This window comes from Haliotis rufescens, unplaced genomic scaffold, assembly GCF_023055435.1.
Source record: "Haliotis rufescens isolate VD_foot unplaced genomic scaffold, xgHalRufe1.0.p SCAF_52, whole genome shotgun sequence".
In the NCBI taxonomy this organism is placed as follows: domain Eukaryota; kingdom Metazoa; phylum Mollusca; class Gastropoda; order Lepetellida; family Haliotidae; genus Haliotis; species Haliotis rufescens.
In genome coordinates, this window is record NW_025964246.1 from 2795188 (window position 1) to 2815401 (window position 20214).

At 40.9% G+C, this 20214-nt stretch overlaps 1 protein-coding gene across 2 annotated transcripts in view; it reads right to left on the reverse strand.

The window, feature by feature from the left end:
- Positions 1-19863, reverse strand: part of LOC124152130 (importin-5-like) — a 54831-nt gene extending 34968 nt beyond the window's left edge. Inside the window, exons 1-15 of one of the 2 annotated variants that reach the window (XM_046524901.2) lie at positions 19749-19863; positions 15666-15746; positions 14406-14598; positions 13024-13126; positions 11861-11957; positions 10025-10129; positions 8454-8579; positions 7856-7976; positions 7129-7219; positions 5867-5973; positions 5517-5641; positions 4804-4893; positions 3476-3649; positions 2644-2744; positions 968-1085 (exon numbers count right to left, since the gene is read on the reverse strand). In XM_046524901.2, coding sequence (XP_046380857.1) covers positions 968-1085; positions 2644-2744; positions 3476-3649; positions 4804-4893; positions 5517-5641; positions 5867-5973; positions 7129-7219; positions 7856-7976; positions 8454-8579; positions 10025-10129; positions 11861-11957; positions 13024-13126; positions 14406-14598; positions 15666-15746; positions 19749-19829 — 1713 coding nt within the window. In that variant the 5' untranslated portion in view covers positions 19830-19863. Of the gene's footprint in view, positions 1-967; positions 1086-2643; positions 2745-3475; positions 3650-4803; positions 4894-5516; positions 5642-5866; positions 5974-7128; positions 7220-7855; positions 7977-8453; positions 8580-9803; positions 9822-10024; positions 10130-11860; positions 11958-13023; positions 13127-14405; positions 14599-15665; positions 15747-19748 lie in introns of those variants that run through there. The other variant, XM_048384963.1, reaches the window with a different exon arrangement.
- Positions 19864-20214: the final 351 nt, after the last annotated feature.

Sequence of the window (20214 nt, forward strand, 5' to 3'; positions counted from 1 at the left end):
TCGCAGCGCTGTCCTTCTAGTTGTCGTAAGTAAGCAGTGAATGCATTAAGGAGTAATGCAGGATAAGTAAAAAATTTCTTTATTACAATTAAGAGTTACGTTTCGATGTAGGTTCTAACACTGTTATCAAGCAAGTGCTCAACATCATGTTCAATGTAATGACGTCATCTCTGAAATAACTTAGTTAGATCTATACATCATTCACATTATGTTCAGTAACAATTTTCTCTCTTTTTAAAAAAATATTTCCAGTCCGAAGTCGCTACAAATATATATTTAACATCAAAGCAAAGCAAAATCTCATTTCACTGCACTAAAACTCTACAAGGTGAGGTGAGGTGAAATTGGGTTTAACGTCGCGTCCAAGATTATTGCACTTATATAGCGACGTGCATGCACGTGTGTCTGTGTGTGTGGCTGCTTGTACTAGTCCGGACTGATGCCGATTTATAGTGCTAGCTCACTGAGATACCATGCCGCAGTTTAACATGAATACCCCACTCAGACACAGTATACTGACTCCGAGCCGACCAGTCCTTGTTTTAGCCCCTTAATGCCGAGCGCCAGACAGGGTAACAACAAGTACAATCTTTTAACGTCTTTTTGTATGACGCGGCCCGGGATCGAACCCTGGACCTTCCGCTCTCCGGGCGGACGCTCTACCACAAGACCACGGAGGCGGTCAAAACTCTACAAGGGGAAACCCTGATGTAACAGACAAGCTGACTTTGTTCGAAAAATATACTTATATGAATATCACAGATTTATAAGGTATTTTATTTGCTGGTCCACAGGGACTGGCAGTCACATGAATTACCTGTCCAAGCCTAATTTTACTGGTGAAAAACTGGTAATTACCAGTAAACGGGAACACTGGGACTAGCTACAAGCTCTGGGGACCAGTGAAATTCGGTCTTCTAGTCCTCTGGACTACTCTTATAAGAAACAAATGTGTAAGGCTACTCACCCTCTCCCTTCCAACAGCCAACCCTATAAGACTGATGCACTCAATGGTCTTCCCTCGCAGCAGGCGTAACTCTGTCGTCGTGGCGTTCTGAACGATGTACTTCAAACACGGCATAAACCTGTAGAAGATCACATACATTATAATAAATTCTCCCCATAGAATGAACATTTTCTTTGAAATCAAGTCTCGGATGTTTACCACTTCGGTGAAACCCACGAGCACGGGTATGGTGCTGACAAACCTAGAAACATAATCGGGGCGAACCGGGATTCGAACCCACGGTCATAGGTTTCTGGCGTGACCAAGGGACGCAACTCTTCACAGCGAATTGCGGCGCCTTAGACGACTGGGCCACCCGTGTCCCCTCGCGATCAAAGTAAGACAAAGCAATAATCAATCTCGCTGCCGCTAAACAAAGATATGACCTTTCGCGAACTTTGACCGATCAATGAAATGACTGAAAAGAAATAGACATTAGCCAATCAGAAGGCAGCTTTCTCAAGTTTTACGACACTAGTTTCAAACTGGCGACTACGCTTCGAAACATATTTTGACGTATTCTCGATGAAAAATTATAAAACTGATAAAAACAACACTCTGGAATGGCATATAGATGGCCTAGATTGTATGGATATAATAATTAAACCTGTAACTGTCGTTCGGAATACCCTCTGTGAAATATTTCGAGGTTGCATGATCAGAAAACACATTCAGTCTGTCACTTTCATGATCTGGTAAGCAACGCTCTGATTAGTTGGATGAAGGGTTGTTCTGAGGTGACCAATAATGGGATGTTCTCAGATCTTTGTTTAGCAATAGAGAGAACCAAGATCTGATTTTAATGAGATTGCAATAATATGCTGAATATTAACAGCTTTCAATGGTAGTGTTTTCCCTGTCAATGCATACCTTGACATTGACATTTCGAACAGAAACCACCCCTCAATCAGAAAGTTCAGATAATAAGACAAGGGAAAGTGAAGCACATCTTATTTCTTATTCAAAAACTTTTGAGGATACCATTTTTGTTGTATCAATCAAGTAAACTATTTGTTGTTTAACGCTGCACTCTGCAAGATTCCAGCAATATGACGGCGGTCCATAAATATATCAGGTCTGGAGCAAATAATCTAGTGATTGACATCATGAGAATCGATCTACGCAATTGACCCACGATGACATGCATCAACCAAGTCAGCGTGTCTGATAACCCGATCCAATTCATCACCTCTGATGACAAGCATGGGTTACTGAAGACCTATCCTAGCCCGGATCTTCACAGGTCTCATATATGTGCATACACACAATTCAAAACAAGTTAACTAAGACCAATTCTAACCCCAGTCTTCACAGGGCTCCAGTGAACTAAGGGAGGGAATGTTATTTTTGCTCTAGTCAGCAGTATTTCAGCAATCTTACAGAGACATATAATTCTGAGTCTAGCAAACAAGCAATTATTGTTCGTCTGACTAGCCAATATTGTATGTCGATGAGCTAAAATTGTATGTCTGACGAGTCAATATGTTATGTCTGACGAACCAATATCTTATGTCTGATTAGCAAATATTGTATGCCCAATAAGCCAATACAACAACACACTACTATTCAGGTCATATGATTGTCTGACCAGCCAGGAGGCATCGACTGAGCTACTATCGACGCACTGATCTTCTCACCTATCATAATACTGTAGGAACTTCTCCTCCGCTGTGTCCGCCACAGACGCTAGTGTTGTGACAACTTGTTCTAATACAAGCTTAGTACCCTTCTCCAACAGCTGAAACAAATGCACATCCATGTTGGTTCCATCCATGAACAAACACAACAGTATCAAGTTAGAACTTACCATTAGCCTGGGGTTAGTATAAATTCCTGCCGTCTAGGACAAACTTCCCAATTTTTCTTTTCGCAGCCATTTTGCCATAGGGGCTGATACTCTGGCTGATAATACAGTCACATTTTTAGCAAAAGTCAAACCAAATAGTGGTTCAAGTTATTTACATCTACATACATTCCTTAACAATTTAAATATAATTTAAACAAGCATAAAATACCCATATCCCCTGCCAATAAATATTGGTGAAGATATATTGCACGTTTTTCAAGATCTGCTCCGGAAAAGAGCACTACAGCCATTTTCCATCAAAGTCAAATGTTGTTGCCATGGAAACTCGAAAAATAATTTTTTTTAAAATCCCAAACTATCAAAAGGCACCAGTTCACCACTAGACCTATCTATGCGCCAAGTTTGGTAAAAATTCTTTTTAGTTCTGCTCTGAAAATGAAACATGACAGACGGCACCCATTCCTATCTCCCCCTTCACCTTAATGATAACAACATGCATAGAAACAAAACCTTACAACATCATCCTTCAATAGTTGTTAATACATGTTGACAAACATCAAGATCCTCAATTTAGGGCTAAGAAATATTTTCAATCTCCCTGACATGTCCAAGCAGAACATTCCTAGGTGAAGTGACTCAAATCCAATCCAAAAGCTACTCACTTCTTTCAGTTTGCTTGTGAGGACCTGTTCCAGCTTGTTAACAATGACATCGAGGTATGTTACTAGTATATGCTTTGGACAGTCTTCGCTGAAGTTGACGAGGGCCGCAGCACCGTGCGCCTGCACACGAGGGTTAGCCTCATCGTCCATGATCAGCAGCAGCTCAGATACAATCTGCAACACACCATCATCTGTCAATTATATTCTCATTATCTATGACCATAAGACTACATTTTAGTTGTTGTTGGTGGTTTCTTGTTTAATGCCGCACTCAGCAATATTCCAGCTATTTGACGGCGGTCTGTAAATAATCAAGTCTGGACCAGACAATCCAGTGATTAATATCATGAGCATCGATCCACGCAATTGGGATCGATGACATGCATCAACCAAGTCAGCGAGCCTGGCCACCCGATCCCGTGAGTCGCCTTTTACGACAAACAAAGTCACCTTTTACGGCAAGCATGGGTTGCTGAAGACCTATTCTAACCCGGAATCTTCACGGGTACTACATTTTAGTGAGTGAGTGTTGTTGTATGCTGCAGTATGTTATGCGTGACCATTGCGGCCTGTATAACCTAACAAAAAGGTTTATCATGAATATTTGAGGGGATATTTTATGGAATGGTATGCTCAGTTATCTACAAATAGAATATCCCCCCAAATATTCATGATCCCTAACTTTTTTGGTTCAGTATATATCCTTTCTGGACAAGAGAAACCAGTGGTTGATATTATGAGCAACATCTCCATGGTTGGTTGGTTTGTTGTTTAAACGCCGCACTCAGCAATATTCCAGCTATGAGGGCGGCCTGTAAATAATTGAGTCTGGACCAGACAATCCAGTGACTGATATCATGAGCATCGATCCACACAGATGGGTAAATGACACTCAACCAACCCAATCAGTTTCAGTGGCTTCTATCAACAAGCACTGGCTACTTGGGACTGTTCTACCCTGGAATCCCACAGCCATGATACACCGTTACATGCAACCGAACTTACTCAGGTAGATACGACTGGTTTTCAAGGAATCTCCCTTGATCAAATTATTATATGTCCATCTATGCTGCCGTGGCTTACTTAACGGATGATAAGAAACATTGAAGTTGACATAAGCTTTTAAGGTTTGAGTCAAACAGTAAATTTCTGCATTAAGTGGGTGGTTTTAAGCCAGTGACAAAATACCAGGTATATCACACATGAGAACTTGGGCAAGATGAGAGATAGCTCTTACTTCATTGTTGCTGCTCCAGCTATATATCCTTAAATACTTGTTAAAAGTATTTGAAAAAATAAATAGGTTTGAAATAGGTACATATTCTTACCCGCTGGTGGAACTTTTTCTGAAACGTTGGACCAAAGTCTGTACACAACTGCCCAATAGCATTACATGCAGCGTACCTCACCCTCGGATGCTGAAACAAAGGGATGAGGTTTGTGGTCTTACTAGACAATATTCCAGCTACAACGACTGCCTGTATATATATATATATATATATATAATCAAAATGGCCAGAAAAAACAGTGGCCAGAAAAAAACAACTATCGAGTTAGTGGTTGTTAGTTTGTTGTTTAACGCCACGCTCAGCAATATTCCAGCTATATGACGGCGGTCTGTAAATAATCGAGTCTGGACCAGACAATCCAGTGATTGACATCATGAGCATCGATCCATGCAATTGGGATACGATGACATGCATCAACCAAGTCAGCGAGCCTGACCACCCTATCCCGTTAGTTGCCTTTTACGACAAGCATAGTCGCCTTTTTTACGGCAAGCATGGGTTGCTAAAGATCTATTCTACCCCGGATCTTCACATCGAGTTAGTGAGTGGATACTGTTTAACAACAAGTCTGCAAATACCAGATATATCAAAGAGACCTGTGAAAACAAGGATGGGCCCAAAGTGCAGACAGTGAGCCATTGTCAGGACAATGACTCTCTCAGTGACGCCACACATTGTAAGCCACTCTTTTGCCCTGGAATCGCCAGGGATTATTTTTGAAACAATGGTAATGACATCATATGATTACATACAGGGTCCTTTGTTTGTGGCATGACAGCATCCATGATGTTTCCTAGCATTGTCTCCATCTGTAGATGACAGCCCTCGGCACATGCGGATATAGCCATGAGCGCCGCGTGCCGGTACCGCCAGTCGTCTGCAAGGCAACATAGGTAATTATTGCAAAGTAAAAAGGGTAGATGTACAACTCGTATGACCTTACTCTTTTTACAGTGACAAATTATTCTTCCTTTGAAACACGTAAATTCAGAAAGGCATGTTTTAAATCTTTTGAGGGCCCTATGACATGCTTGATAAAAAAGTACATTTCTGTGATGATAGGTGATGAGTTTCTACCAGCTGCTGCTGCAAATACACTCACCGTGAGCCATCATCTGAGAGATGTTCGTGACGATGTGTGGCAGCATCGTCTTACCCCCCAGGGCACATGCCAGCCTGTCGAGAGCACTCTCACCCGCGATGGCATTGCTGAAATACACAATCACCAATTATAGCCGACAGATTTGTAAGCTTGTTTGTTTGTTTGTTGTTTAACGCCGCACTAAGCAATATTCAAGCTATATGACGGCGGTCTGTAAATAATCAAGTCTGGAGCAGACAATCCAGTGATTGACATCATGAGCATCGATCTTCACAATTGGGATACGATGACATGTATCAACCAAGTCAGCGAGCCTGAACACCCGATCCCGTTAGTCGCCTCTTACGACAAGCATAGTCGCCTTTTAGGGCAAGCATGGGTTGCTGAAGACCTATTCTACCGTGATCTTCACGTGTCAGTGTTTATTCATTTCACCTAAAAACAGAGTACTTTGTATGTCAAATATTCTTCTTCTAATTACTTTATCATCCGAAACTGGCTCCCACAGGAGATATCACTTGGGTGAGATCAAGAGATATCTATATTGTAGATATCACTGCAATGAAATTGCACCACAATGCTTTGCAGACCATTGTGACGTCATTGGTTACCATGACGTCACAATCAAATGACAAAACTAATGGCTCTGCTACTGAAGCTGTTAAGTACCCTTAGGACACTGCTTATTACTGTCGACCAACTGGAAAAGTCCTTATCAAAGCGACCTTGAACTAATCATGGGGGTGCCATTAACTAGATGACAGACAATGGTGTTTGATGACGGCATTTGATATCATGCTTTCAATTGTCTCAGTCCTATCATTAAGCATCAATACATTCAGACAAAAAAGGCTCTATGATATATCATCATAGACATTGAAAGCAATGACACCTGAAAAAGTTTAAATGTGGTTGAAAATATTTGTAGAGGTTGGAATCCCTAAGAAGGCAAGATCAGCAAATACAGACACTTAAATCTTTACGACATCTACTGAACTGTAGGAGACCATAATCCTTTTCTCAGGGCTCAAGCATATGTTTTTTCACATAATTCACCACAAAATGAGGAAAATAGAAGCCAAGATTTAATCACGAATGCAGGAAAAGGCATTTCAAAGGGTGAGGAGTTCTAAGAGTTTCAGAGTCCCGCTAGATGGCTACGCGGCCTCCATTTACTTGTAGGCCAGTTAGTTTGGAGACGGGCAGAAACTTAAAAGGAGCAAGCCCTGTTGGCTTCAATCAACCTCTGTATCAGGTCTGACCTGTCAGCCTCGTCCTCATCTTCATCTTTGTCTTGCACTGACCAATCAGGATCATTCTCCAGGTCAACCATCAGCGCAAGAACCTGGGGCACTACAAATAGAATAGGTAAAACCAATCAAGGAAACTTAAAGATCTTTGGTCACATCAGATTCTTCCATGAAGGGAATATGTCAACCAACACTGGTATCTGAGGACTAAAGAAATAAGCATCTAAAATGTCTGATGTTTGCAAACATTTTACTGATGAGGATCACTTCCAGATGATAGTAGTATTCAAAATTAGAAACTGTGAGTGAAGATATAATTCCAATAATCAGATGCGTAAAAAATACCCCCCAAAACTATTCAAAACCCAATTACTTTCAATTAACTGGTGTACAGAAACGTATGTATTAAATAAAAAACTCAATTGTTTGAAAACAGCACGCGAAAATACCCAATGAAGCTTTTTCAGCTTGTGTACAACAGAGCTAATTTACTTTCCGAGTCAAGCCTATATTTAGAATGGTTATATACATCTAAAACATTATTTCATCTCTTTTGAAATCTCAAAATGTGTACTCATATTGGGAAAAACCAAAAAAGAGTGATGAAAAGATGTGTGAAAAAAGATTAGTTACCCAATAAAAAATGTAACAACCCCATTAAAATTGAAACCTTCGAGTAAAAACTCAATTGCTCAAAATGTTACCTGGAGCTCTGAATAATAAAATATGCAGAACTTACCTAGTAGAGGAATAAATTTGCTGAACTTCCTGACCATGGCTGGTGCCGTTTCTGAAAGAGTTGTGATGACCTCCAGACCAAGCTGGCGCCAAGAGTCAGGTAAATTGGCATCTGATACAACCTGCAAAAAAACCCAATCACCACGTGTTTAGTACTTCTCACAGACTCAATATTGTATCTTGTCACTATTAGTACCACAAAACAACGGAGCAGCAGTCTCACTGTGACAGTGACAAAGAATGGTATGCTGAAGTGTGATAAAGGATGAAGGTTGACTCGCGACCAGGGCTCGATTTAGCTATATAAAACATGCACATAAGGCAAACACATTATTGAAAAGTGCAACCCAAATAAAGTTACTCGAAACTGATGTTGAATCTAACACAAATTTGCTATCAAAGAGAACATCATTAACATGAAAAATAATAATTTTGAAAACACAATGTCAAACTACAATACTTTTTAAGGTATTTACTTGTAATTTCAGTCCTTTTCAAGATAAGCTGGTATTTAAAGTCTTTTCCAGTCAAACATTAAAATTCCAGTAAACCAGTACGCATTGAGTAAGTTGATAAGTGGCGTGCTCGGACTGACTGACCTTGAGACACAAGGGGATGATGCTCTCCAGTTGGGGCCGCAGGTACTTGGGAACGTTCTCCGCCAGCTCGATCATACACTTGAGTAGCGCATCATCTTCCTGTTGGTTCACACTCTCCACAACGCCCTGGACACAGAACACAGGTAAATAGCACAACGTCCACAAACATTATGTGCTTTTAGATTTGCTGGCGTTATTGAGTATTTGATGCCCAAGTATTTCAACATTTGAAACCTTCGGCAAACTGTGTGCATTCTAAGTGACATTTCTGAAAACACATACCGTATTCGACAAAATAAGCGCCCAGGGCTCTCTCAAAATTAGAAACAGGGGGCTCTTATTAGAATATTATTTTGGTGAAAAACAACAGCCTGAAATGTTTATATATACGACAAATATATTTTTTCAGAATTTAATTTCCCATAATTAAGGATGCATATAACACACGTACTATACATGAATAAATAAGTCTTGTGTACATTGATCAATCGGAAGGGTGCTAATTGGTATTGTTCGCTAGCCAATATATTAGCAAATATTGCCGTGGGCGCTTATTAGAGCGGGGCGCTTATTATGTCGAATACAGTAACTTTATTTCCCTAAATATCAAACAGTGTCAGAAACAAAGCAGGGTCCTAGGGTTTGCTGCTCGGTACCCCAAATCTTTCCCATACACTCGGGACACCTAAATCTTTCCCATACACTTGGGACCCCTTAATCTTTCCCATACACTTGGGACCCCTAAATCTTTCCCACACACTCGGGACCCTAAACCTTTGTCATACACTCAGGACACCTAAATCTTTCCCACACACTCGGGACCCCTAAATCTTTCCCACACACTCAGGACCCCTAAATCTTTGTCATACACTCAGGACTCCTAAATCTTTCCCATACACTCGGGACCCTAAATCTTTCCCACACACTCAGGACCCCTAAATCTTTGTCATACACTCAGGACTCCTAAATCTTTCCCATACACTCGGGACCCTAAATCTTTGTCATACACTCAGGACCCCTAAATCTTTCCCATACACTCGGGACCCCTAAATCTTTCCCATACACTCGGGACATCTAAATCTTTCCCATACACTCGGGACCCCTAAATCTTTCCCATACACTCGGGACCCCTAAATCTTTCCCATACACTCGGGACCCCTAAATCTTTCCCATACACTCGAGGGCCCCTAAATCTTTCCCATACACTCGGGACATCTAAATCTTTCCCATACGCTCGGGACCCTAAATCTTTCCCACACACTCGGGACCCCTAAATCTTTCCCATACAACTGAAGGGCTCTGACTAGGACGCCTTACTTCCCCTGTACAAGTTGATAACGCTGTACGTACCTGCACGACCCCGGGCAACAGGTCTGGGCCCTGTTCCCCAAAGCGATCTTAGTGCTAAGGTGATCGTAAGTCTCATTCTTTAACATAGGCTTACGATCATCGTAGCGCTAAGATCGCTTTGTGGAACGGGGCCCAGGACACCTGAATCTTTCCCATACAACTGAAGGGCTCTGACAAGGACGTCTTACTATCCCTGTACACGTTGTTACCGCTGTACGTACCTGCACGACCCCGGGCAACAGGTCCCGGAAGTGGTTCAACAGGCCCTGCTCCTTGTCATTGGCATTGAGGAATGCTGTAGTTGCCTTGACTGCTTCAAACCGCACCTGTCAAGACCCACACGATGTTAGGCTTAACACAAACTTATCGGCTTACTTGAAGGTATGTTAACTCTGACAAGTACAGTAGTCAAGTGGTAGACAACCGATGAGGGATAGACACCTTCGGTCTTAGTTAACTAGTCCACAGCTCATTTTGACTATTGATTTATGGTTGCTGTTGTTTAACGCCTCACTCCGCCATATTACAGCTATATGACGGTGGTCTTTAAATAATCGAGTCTGGACCAGACAATCCATTCATTGACATCATGAGCATCGATCAACGCAACTGAGATAAGATGACATACATCAACCAAGTCAGCGAGCCTGACCACCCTATATCGTTAGTCGCCTCTTACGACCAGCATAGTCGCCTTTTACAACAAGCAATTGGGATCGGTGACATGCACCAAACCAAGTCAGCGAGCCTGACCACCCGATCCCGTTAGTCACCTCTAACGACAAGCACAGTTGCCTTTTACGGTAAGCATGGGTTGCTGAAGAACTATTCTACCCTGGATCTTCATGGGTCGACTATTACTTTAAGTAAAACACCGTCGCTCTAGATTTTCACAAGTCAGGCAAAAAGACTAGTGCCTGTGTCTAACCCATAACATAAGCTCACATTGCTGAAATCATAGCTGTTTTACAGCCAGGAGACAGCTAATCCCCATATATACCTTCAAATCGGGAAAGACAATGCACATAAATGCCACTGAACACTATAGGCCACTGCCTGTCCACTTAGCCAATCAAACTGTTCAGCTTAGCTGAAGCACGAGCACTCTATACTAGGGCTGTTACGATTCACTCGCGTATTCGGTGAATCGAGACGTATCCATTCATGAATTGAATTCGTTATTCGTGGCCACTAGAATCGAATATTTTTGAATATGCAAGCATATGCATTTACATGTAAATACCCATAAGAACATATTATATGCATAGATTTCTTCATAATACAACACTCTTATACTGTTTAATTTGACAGTATTGTGGTCACTGGTCATTGTTGCATTTGAGCAGATACTAGTACCTGGATAAATGCAGTATATAAATGAATAATATATTTAATAATATATTAAAAATTAACAAACCATGTCAAATAATTTATGTTGTTGTTGCCTCACTGAACATGCTGAATATGACAAATGATACATCAACTGCTGACTTGTTAATGTATTTGTGAATTATTCTTCGAATCCGTTACCCTATATTCATGATACAAATCGTATTCGCCTCATAGTGTATTCGTTGCAGCCCTACTCTATACAACTACATTTATAAGATTCGAAATGCAGTCAAGTGTGTACTAGTGTCAATTCTAGCACAATGGATAAAAATATTTCGCTGGTAATTAGTTTTGTTTGGTGTAAGAGTTACTAAAGCAAACATTTAAGGTAGGAAGTAATATTTTTCACCTTGATGAACATCCCACCACAGTTTGAGACTGCACAATATTATGACATGGATAGATATACCCGTGAAAATCCAGGTCAGAAAAGGTCTTCAGCAACCCATGCTTGCCGTAAAAGGCGACTATGCTTAGTGACTAATGGGTTCAGGTGGTCAGGCATGCTGTCTTTGTATCTCAATTGCGTCGATCGATGCTGATGTCAATCAGTGGATTGTCTGGTCCAGACTCTATTATTTACAGACACCCACCATATACATGATATAGCTGGAATATTGCCGAGTCTGGTGTTAAACAACAAACAAAACACCTACAACTTATACCTGAGGGTGTTCCCTGTCCAGAAGACTCTGCCCGAGCATCTGTTTGATGACCTCAATGTAGTGAGCCTGTTGGTTCCCAAATACTCCCGGGACCACACTGCAGTAGAAACAAACAGGACTGTAACTATGCACTTTGTTGCCATGAAATGTGTCACATCCTACATGAAAAGTAGAACCTACCATGCACAGAGCCGTACAGTAGTCATGGTAGCACTCCATCGTCAAAGAGTATTCGTGAAAGTTAGTGCAGAGGTGTATACATGGTATAAGGATGATAAGGTAATATGTTCAGCAGCGTTAGAAATTGGCACTAGTCCTATAGTCCTTGCCAAACTGCCCAATAGTTAAGGTATCATAAGGACTAGTAGAAATTGGCCCTTAATAAGGGTTTTGCTATGTGTCAGCATCATAACATCTTCCCGAGGCAAGAGAGTTAACTCTTTAAAACAAGAGTTAATTCTTTCGGCAAGGGTGGAAACTGGACTTTTAAAGTCAGCTAACTCTCTTGCCTCTGGAAGATGGCATCATAAGGACTAGTGGACCAAAACTGTTAGTTTCAGCAGTTGTAAATAAAAGAGTTCTTATCATCAGTGCTAAAGGACAGATGGATGGACATAAAAGAAGTCAAGATAAACTAAAATCTTAAATATTTCTTTAGACCACCAATTTGCTGAGGATCATATAAAATATGGAACCACATGGGGATAGAAAAAATACTTTGCTATTACTAGGTAATGTAAGTAACGGAGATAATGTGGCCATCAGGGCCTCTTATTTTGATTCAAGACCTTTAATTAAACGATTACAAGTACTTATTATTCTAATTTTTGGTAGACTTAATTATGGTAGAGTATCTGAACTGACAAATTGTATCACTGAATGATGTGAAGATCTGGCCTAGAATTGGTCACCAGCAACCAATGCTTGTCATCAGAGGTGACTAAAAGGATCGGGTACTCAGGTTCGCTGACTTGGTTCATGCATGTGATTGTATCCATATTGCATCGATTGATGCTAATGATGTCAATCACTGGATTGTCTGGTCCAGCCTCGGTTATTTACAGAAGGCCGTCACCTAGCTCGAATATTGCGGAGTGCGGATTTAAAGAACAAGGAAATCACAGTTTCTCTACTATATGATGGAGGTACATGCCACGACCTACGTGAATATGTGTAGAGCGCTCTCTCTCAAGCCAGGGTCCTGTGAGTTGGCGCACTCAAACAGAAACTTGAGGAAGTCCGGCCACAGCATGTTGTTTTCCTCATCTAAAACAGAACATGGGGGATTTACTGGAATAGTGAGTGAGTGAGTGAGTTTGGTTTTACGCCGCTTTTAGCAATATTCCAGCAATATCACGGCGGGGGACACCAGAAATGGGCTTCACACATTGTACCCATGTCGGGATTCTAACCCGGGTCTTTGGCGTGACGAGCGAACGCTTTAACCACTAGGCTACCCAACCGCCCCAATTTACTGGAATAATAGACATAGGTCAACAGTGTGTAAAACAGTCTCAAAATATTGTGGGCAAGCTGGCCTTAAAAGTTACCAGTCAGTTTAAAATTTCTTTACCTTAAATATGTGATTTTATTTTCCCAGAAATATGATTCCGCAAAGTTGATCTGCAAATTGGGTCTATTTTATTCATGAGAAAATAACAAGTGTATCATAAAATAGATCCAAAATGCAAATCATGAGTCAAATATAAAGAGGGGGGAGTAACTCTGATCTCGATTCACTGGGGATATTAATTTTGATTTTTCAGTTTTGACGGTTGTATTGAGCTACAGAAACGGTTGAGGTGTGCATACCAAAAAAGAGTGAATGTCTCGATAGCAAGTCGGGCTACGGACATTTCTGAATCTTTTGCCCTGCCAAAATTTTGCAGTGGGCAGGCAGCTTTTTCACACACTGGGTCAAGCATCTCATTGTGAGTGAGTGAGTGAGTTAGATTTTACGTCGCTTTTAGAAATATTTCAGCAATATCACGACGGGGAACACCAGAAATGGGCTTCACACATTGTACCTATGTCGGGAATCGAGCCCGGGTCTTCGGCGTGACGAGCGAACGCTTTAACCACTAGGCTACCCGACCGCCCTGCATCTCATTGTGAAAATGATGGCTCAAGTCCAAGAAACACAGAGCAAACAATAGCTACCCAGGGACCCACATCGCACAAAACTGGCCCCTTCCTAGAGGAATGTCATGTCATTATATTGGTAAATACACAGAGAAATTGGTGACTCATGAAGATCTGGGGTAGAACAGGTCTTCAGCAACCCAAGCTTGTCGTAAAAAGGCAACTAACAGGATCAGGTGGTCAAGCTTGCTGAGTTGGTTGATGCATGTCATCGTATCCCAATTGCTTGGATCGATGTTCATGATGTCAATCACTGGATTGTATGGTCCAGACTCAATTATTTTCAGACTGCTGCCATATAGCTGGATTATTTGCTGAGTGTGGGGTTAAACAACAAACAAAGATAAATTGGTCAAATTCCCTGAACATTGTCTTTAAACTGCCATAACGTCAAACTGCTCACCGATCATATTCCTGGCCAGCTCAGCCAGAGCATCACAGACTTTTTTCCTGACAGGGGGAGTTAACTCTTCTTGGACAGCGAGCAGCATTTCCTTCTTGATGGCATTTTTAAGGTCTTCCGTCACTTGGGGCCAAAACTCTTCAAAATTGGATGTGAACAAACGTCGCAGGAGTACATTTGCCAAGCTTCTTGTCTACAAAGGGGTACAGACATGATTCAGCATTATCTCTCAGGGTAACCATAGTAATAAGGTTAACATAGGTTAGACATACATACTTGTTGCCTGGCAACTCACCAACTCTTTTCTCAAACTAGCTTCCCAACAATTTAATATGATCAATACTACAAGGATCAATGTCCATGTCTTTCTTCACTAACATCAACACTGAACCATATATACTCACCAGAACTACAGATAAGCTGCGTATTTGCCTAAAATCCCCCCCCCCCCCCCCCGCAAAAATATTCAAAACCCAATTACTTTCAATTCACTTGCGTACAGAAATGCATGCATTAAATGAAAAACTCAAATGTATAAAAACAGCTCGCATAAATTCCCAATGAAGCTTTTTCGGCATGTGTACAACGGAGCTAATTTCCGAAAACACAATAACCAGTTAAATTACTTTCTGAGTCAAGCCTATTTATTTAGAACAGTTATATATATCTTAAACATTATTTCATATTTTTTTTAATCTTAAAATGTTCACTACTTTTGGGAAAAAAACCAATAGAGTGTAGAATAGATGAGTGAAAAAATATTGGTCATCCAATGAAAAATGTAATAATCCAATTAAAATAGAAACCCTAGAGTGAAAACTCAATTGCTCAAAAAGTTATCTAGAGCTCTGACTCACCGACAAAATGAAACGCGAATACTATACATGTTGGTTAATATGTGAAGAATTGCATCATATTCATGAGATATTAGATTGGTTTGATGCACAAATGAACATACTGTTATGTTGTGTGAACCGATGCTCATGAACGCACAACATGTGGTCACAGATCAGCGACTCGAGATGCAACATTTGTCTTGGGCAGTATTAGTGCGTAAAGTTTGCAAATCATGTGCGGCATATCGTGATAAGAATAAAGACACTGTGGAAACACTTGACCGAGTGTTAGTTTTGGTAATAAATTGGTTCATAAATCATAAAATATATATATTTACAGATTATTGAAACGCACACTGTGTCACTGTGTTTATGTAACAGGGTGCTGTTTTAAACATATTTCATGATTGTGTCATAAACTCACCTCAATGGAGGTGTCTGCGTTTCGTACAGTTCGGATGAGAAACTCCAGTCGACTTGGGATTGGGATACCCTCATAGGCTTGCTGAAATAGAATTTATTTGTAAGTAATTAGAGTTAGACAAGTGAGGTGAGGTGAGGTGAGGTGAGGTGAGGTGAGGTGAGGTGAGGTGAGGTGAGGTGAGGTGAAATGGGGTTTAACGTCGTCTCCAAGATTATTGCACCTATATAGCAATGTGCATACACATGTGTGATTGGCTGTTTGTACTAGTCCGGACTAATGCCAATTTTATAGTGCTCGCCCAGTGGGATTCTGTGGGATACCATCTCACAGTTTAACATGAACACCCAACTCAGACACAGTATACTGACTGTGCCGACCATTCCTTGTTTTAGCCGCTTTATGCCGAGCGCCAGACAGGGTAACAAGAACCCCAGCCCTTCCGCTCCCTGGACAGACGCTCTACTGCTAGACCATGGAGGCGCCATCGCACTATTATCTACGCTTTGAAAGAAGGCTCGCTTCGTTTGAGGCGTGGCCAACGCAAATGTATCAGACTGCTGAAGAGATGGCCCATGCGGGGTTTGTCTACACTCAGATGGCCGATGGTGTGTGCCAAGCTATAGGCATACACGTGTGTATAGTTGGCAATCTCATTAAAATCAGACCTTAGTTCTCGCTGCTGCTAAACAAAGATCTGAGGACATCCCATTAGGGGTCGCGTCAGAACAACCTTTCATCCGACCAATCAGAGCGTCGCTTACCAGATCATGAAAGTGAGAGTCAGAATGTGATTTCTAATTCTGAACGATAGTAACAACTTAACAACTGAATCCATATAATCTAGACCATCTATTAGCCATTCCAGAATGTTCTTTTGTTCAGGTTCCAAGTTTTAATCGAGAATTTGTCAAAATATGTTTGTCAGCGTAGTCGCCAATTTAAAACTATTGCTGTAAAGCACGAGAAAGGTGCCTTCTGATTGGCTAATGTCTACTTCTTATCAGTTATTCCATTGGTCGGTCAAAGTTCGTGCAAGGTCGGTCTGACAGGACCTGTAATGTTATTTCCTTGGATCTTTGTTCAGCGGTAGCGAGAACTAAGATCTGATTTTAATGAGATTGGTACAGTTAGTGGTGTAACAACATGGTGATACAGTATTGTATCCCGATACATGACCCATGATACAATATAGGGCTGGGGCTGGCAACTAGGGTCGAATGGGTACTGAGAAGGCCTTGGCAACCTATAGGACTACCCAGACCCATGGTTAGTTACATGATATATTGTTATGAAAGATGAAATTCTTCTTTACCAGAATGCGGACACATCAGTACTAAACATATGCCCAGTCAGCATGCCCAGGTTGTAGAATGACTCACTATTCAGGCCGCAAAGTTGCAACAAAAATGGTCGCCAATGTGACCTAAATTTCAGTTTGTCTACTGTCTAAAATTCAGAGGTAACCAAATGTCGACCTTGAAAAATATCTTGTGGCGACTAAATTCTATTGCTACACATCTGTAGACACAAAAATAAATAACAGCTGATGGTTGAAAACATGTCTGCTAATACATGTAATTGTACTCGCAAATAATTCCTTCTAAAGTCGACAATGAACCAAAATACATAAATATTAATGTAATTAGTATTTTATTTTAGTTGACAATGCTCACTGGATAAGCAAGGTTATACCTATATAATCTAGTAACATAAATTGCATCATTGTTCAAGTCACAAATAACAAAAATCAAGTACAGTTTCCATTAAGATACAATTTCAAGACTATCGCTGTAAAATACATATTATAATAGTTATTTGATAAAGATTATTTCAAATGCTTTTGGCAACCTACATTATTGGCTTGACTTCTTGATTTTACCACTGGCTACCTGGAAAAAAATACTTGTAGCCATATGACTACTTGGTAAAAATGTAAACTTTGAGGCCTGCTATTCTTTCCAAAGCTTTCAATCCAACACTTTTCAAGTTTGAACAGTAAACTTTTCGTCATTTTAAGTTCATTATTTCGAACATGTTGTAGTGATCAGATAGTTATTGGACAGTAAATCAGTGATGGGCTTTGGTGATGTCCTCTCAACATGTTAATGATAAAAATAAATGTTGAAGAAGTTTGGAAGTGTTTGTCATAACTCTTGATTGAGAGGGATATGTAGCCTGTAGCGACCCCCACCATATCATTGGTGAGGTGAGGTGAAATGGGGTTTAACGTCGCGTCCAAGATTATTGCACTTATATAGCGACGTGTGTGTGTGTGTTTGTGTGGTTGCTTGTACCAGTCCGGACATGCCAATTTATAGTGCTAGCTCACTGAGATACCATGCCGCAGTTTAACACCCCACTCAGACACAGTATAGACTCGGAGCCGTCCAGTCCTTGTTTTAGCCCCTTAATGCCGAGCGCCAGACTGGGTAACAACAAGTTCCATCTTTTAACGTCTTTTGGTATGACGCGGCCGGGGATCAAACCCCGGACCTTCCTCTCTCCGGGCGGACGCTCTACCACTAATTCAAACCCCTTGCGAGAGCATGCTACAGTTAAGGTGAGGTGAGGTGAAATTGGGTTTAACGTCGCGTCCAAGATTATTGCACTTATATAGCGACGTGCATGCACGTGTATGTGTGTGTGTGGCTGCTTGTACTAGTCCGGACTGATGCCGATTTATAGTGCTAGCTCACTGAGATACCATGCCGCAGTTTAACATGAATACCCCACTCAGACACAGTATACTGACTCCGAGCCGACCAGTCCTTGTTTTAGCCCCTTAATGCCGAGCGCCAGACAGGGTAACAACAAGTACCATCTTTTAACGTCTTTTGGTATGACGCGGCCGGGGATCGAACCCCGGACCTTCCTCTCTCCGGGTGGACGCTCTACCACTAATTCAAACCCCTTGCGAGAGCATGCTACAGTTAAATATTATAATTGCCAACAAGTCCTTGTTTCATTCCCTTACTTCCAGGCCATGCAGGGTATCAAGTACCATCTTTAATGTCTATTTGGTTTGATGTGGACAGGGGATAGAACCGACCAACATTCCGCTCTCCAGACTGACACTCTATCAATTAACCCACAGCCACATTAACCAGAAAACTAGGACTAGTCAGTAACAAATGCTTAGGCGCTAAATGGGCTTTCAGTTTCAGCTCCATACAATATTGATGGTCTGTCTTGATAAAACAGTGAGATGTAATTCATCAAGAGTTTCATACAAGCTCAAACACTCATCGACTGAAAACCAAGGGGTAACATAATCCTCAATCAATTTTTTATCAGTTTCATTAATAAGTACAGAGGCAGTAGCTATTGACAAGGGAATTGTGTTTCACTCGGATCACAACATGGAAAACGTGTCGGTTATTGCAAATTGTAATACAAGGCACTTCATATCTGAAGATTGCCATGTGGACAATACCACTTAAATAAAATATTACAATCATAAAAATTCCTGTTCATGTTTGGTCAAACTGTTTTTTAATGTTCAACTCTGCAGATACATTTGGAAGGAAGTCAAAATGCAAAGTGATGACGCATAGAGCTACTCCTAAAAATTACTTGGCTCATACAAAGTCTTTTTTTTCTCCCTTGTTCATATATATTGCGAACTATACAGACCAAGGTGTTTTTTAGCCTTGATATATATGCTTTCCCAAGATAATAGTACCCTACTTTCACCCAGACATGTGTGACCAGTTGTTTTATTCATAACCACAGAAAAAAAATCACAACACCAATTTGTAAGCAAGACACGAGTTGATCGAGCCGAATTCAGTTAGGCCTACTTTACGGTATCAGTTTACGACCTAAACAATATTCGTTTATTTGTAATTATATGTACACACGGTGAAAGTCAAAGCTGAACTTCAGAGAATCGCAACTCCCTCCAACACGCACACGTGTGTCTGCCTTTATTATGACCACATGGCAGAAGGCTGGAGTCACATGGAGAAGGATCGATGAGACAGAGGCTCACACCACCCAGCGTCTGGTGCCGCGATCTCTTGTTTGGGGCAGCTCTCAAGATATTTAATTGGAAGACACATAAACAATCTTCAAAATACATACCTCTGATTGTGTTCTTGTGTTGTTATCAGGGCTCAAAAGAGACTGAAGTAATAAATCGAATTGTGCCAAATCGGCAGCCATTTTTACTTGGCATGTACTGTAACCCTTGACCTCGCTTGAATTCCCGCGTGAAGAGCGAGAAAGAGAGTGCTCTCCCTTGCGTGTACACTTGTTCTTCTTATCAGAAAAAAAATGGGAAAAACTTTGATGGACATAACAAAAATCTATATTTTGATATTCACATTTGTAGTATGCCGTTGCATGTGAATGTATGCGCATGTTAAAGAATTAGTACTCTCTCTCTCTCTCTCTCTCTCTCTCTCTCTCTCTCTCTCACTGTCCTTTTTATTCAGCTTGGTATGAAAGTCGGCGATGTTTTCAATTAGGTTAAAAATAAAAATATTAATATTTAAAATATTACCATTCTATGTAAACGCTATAAATGAATATAAAATTACACATCTGT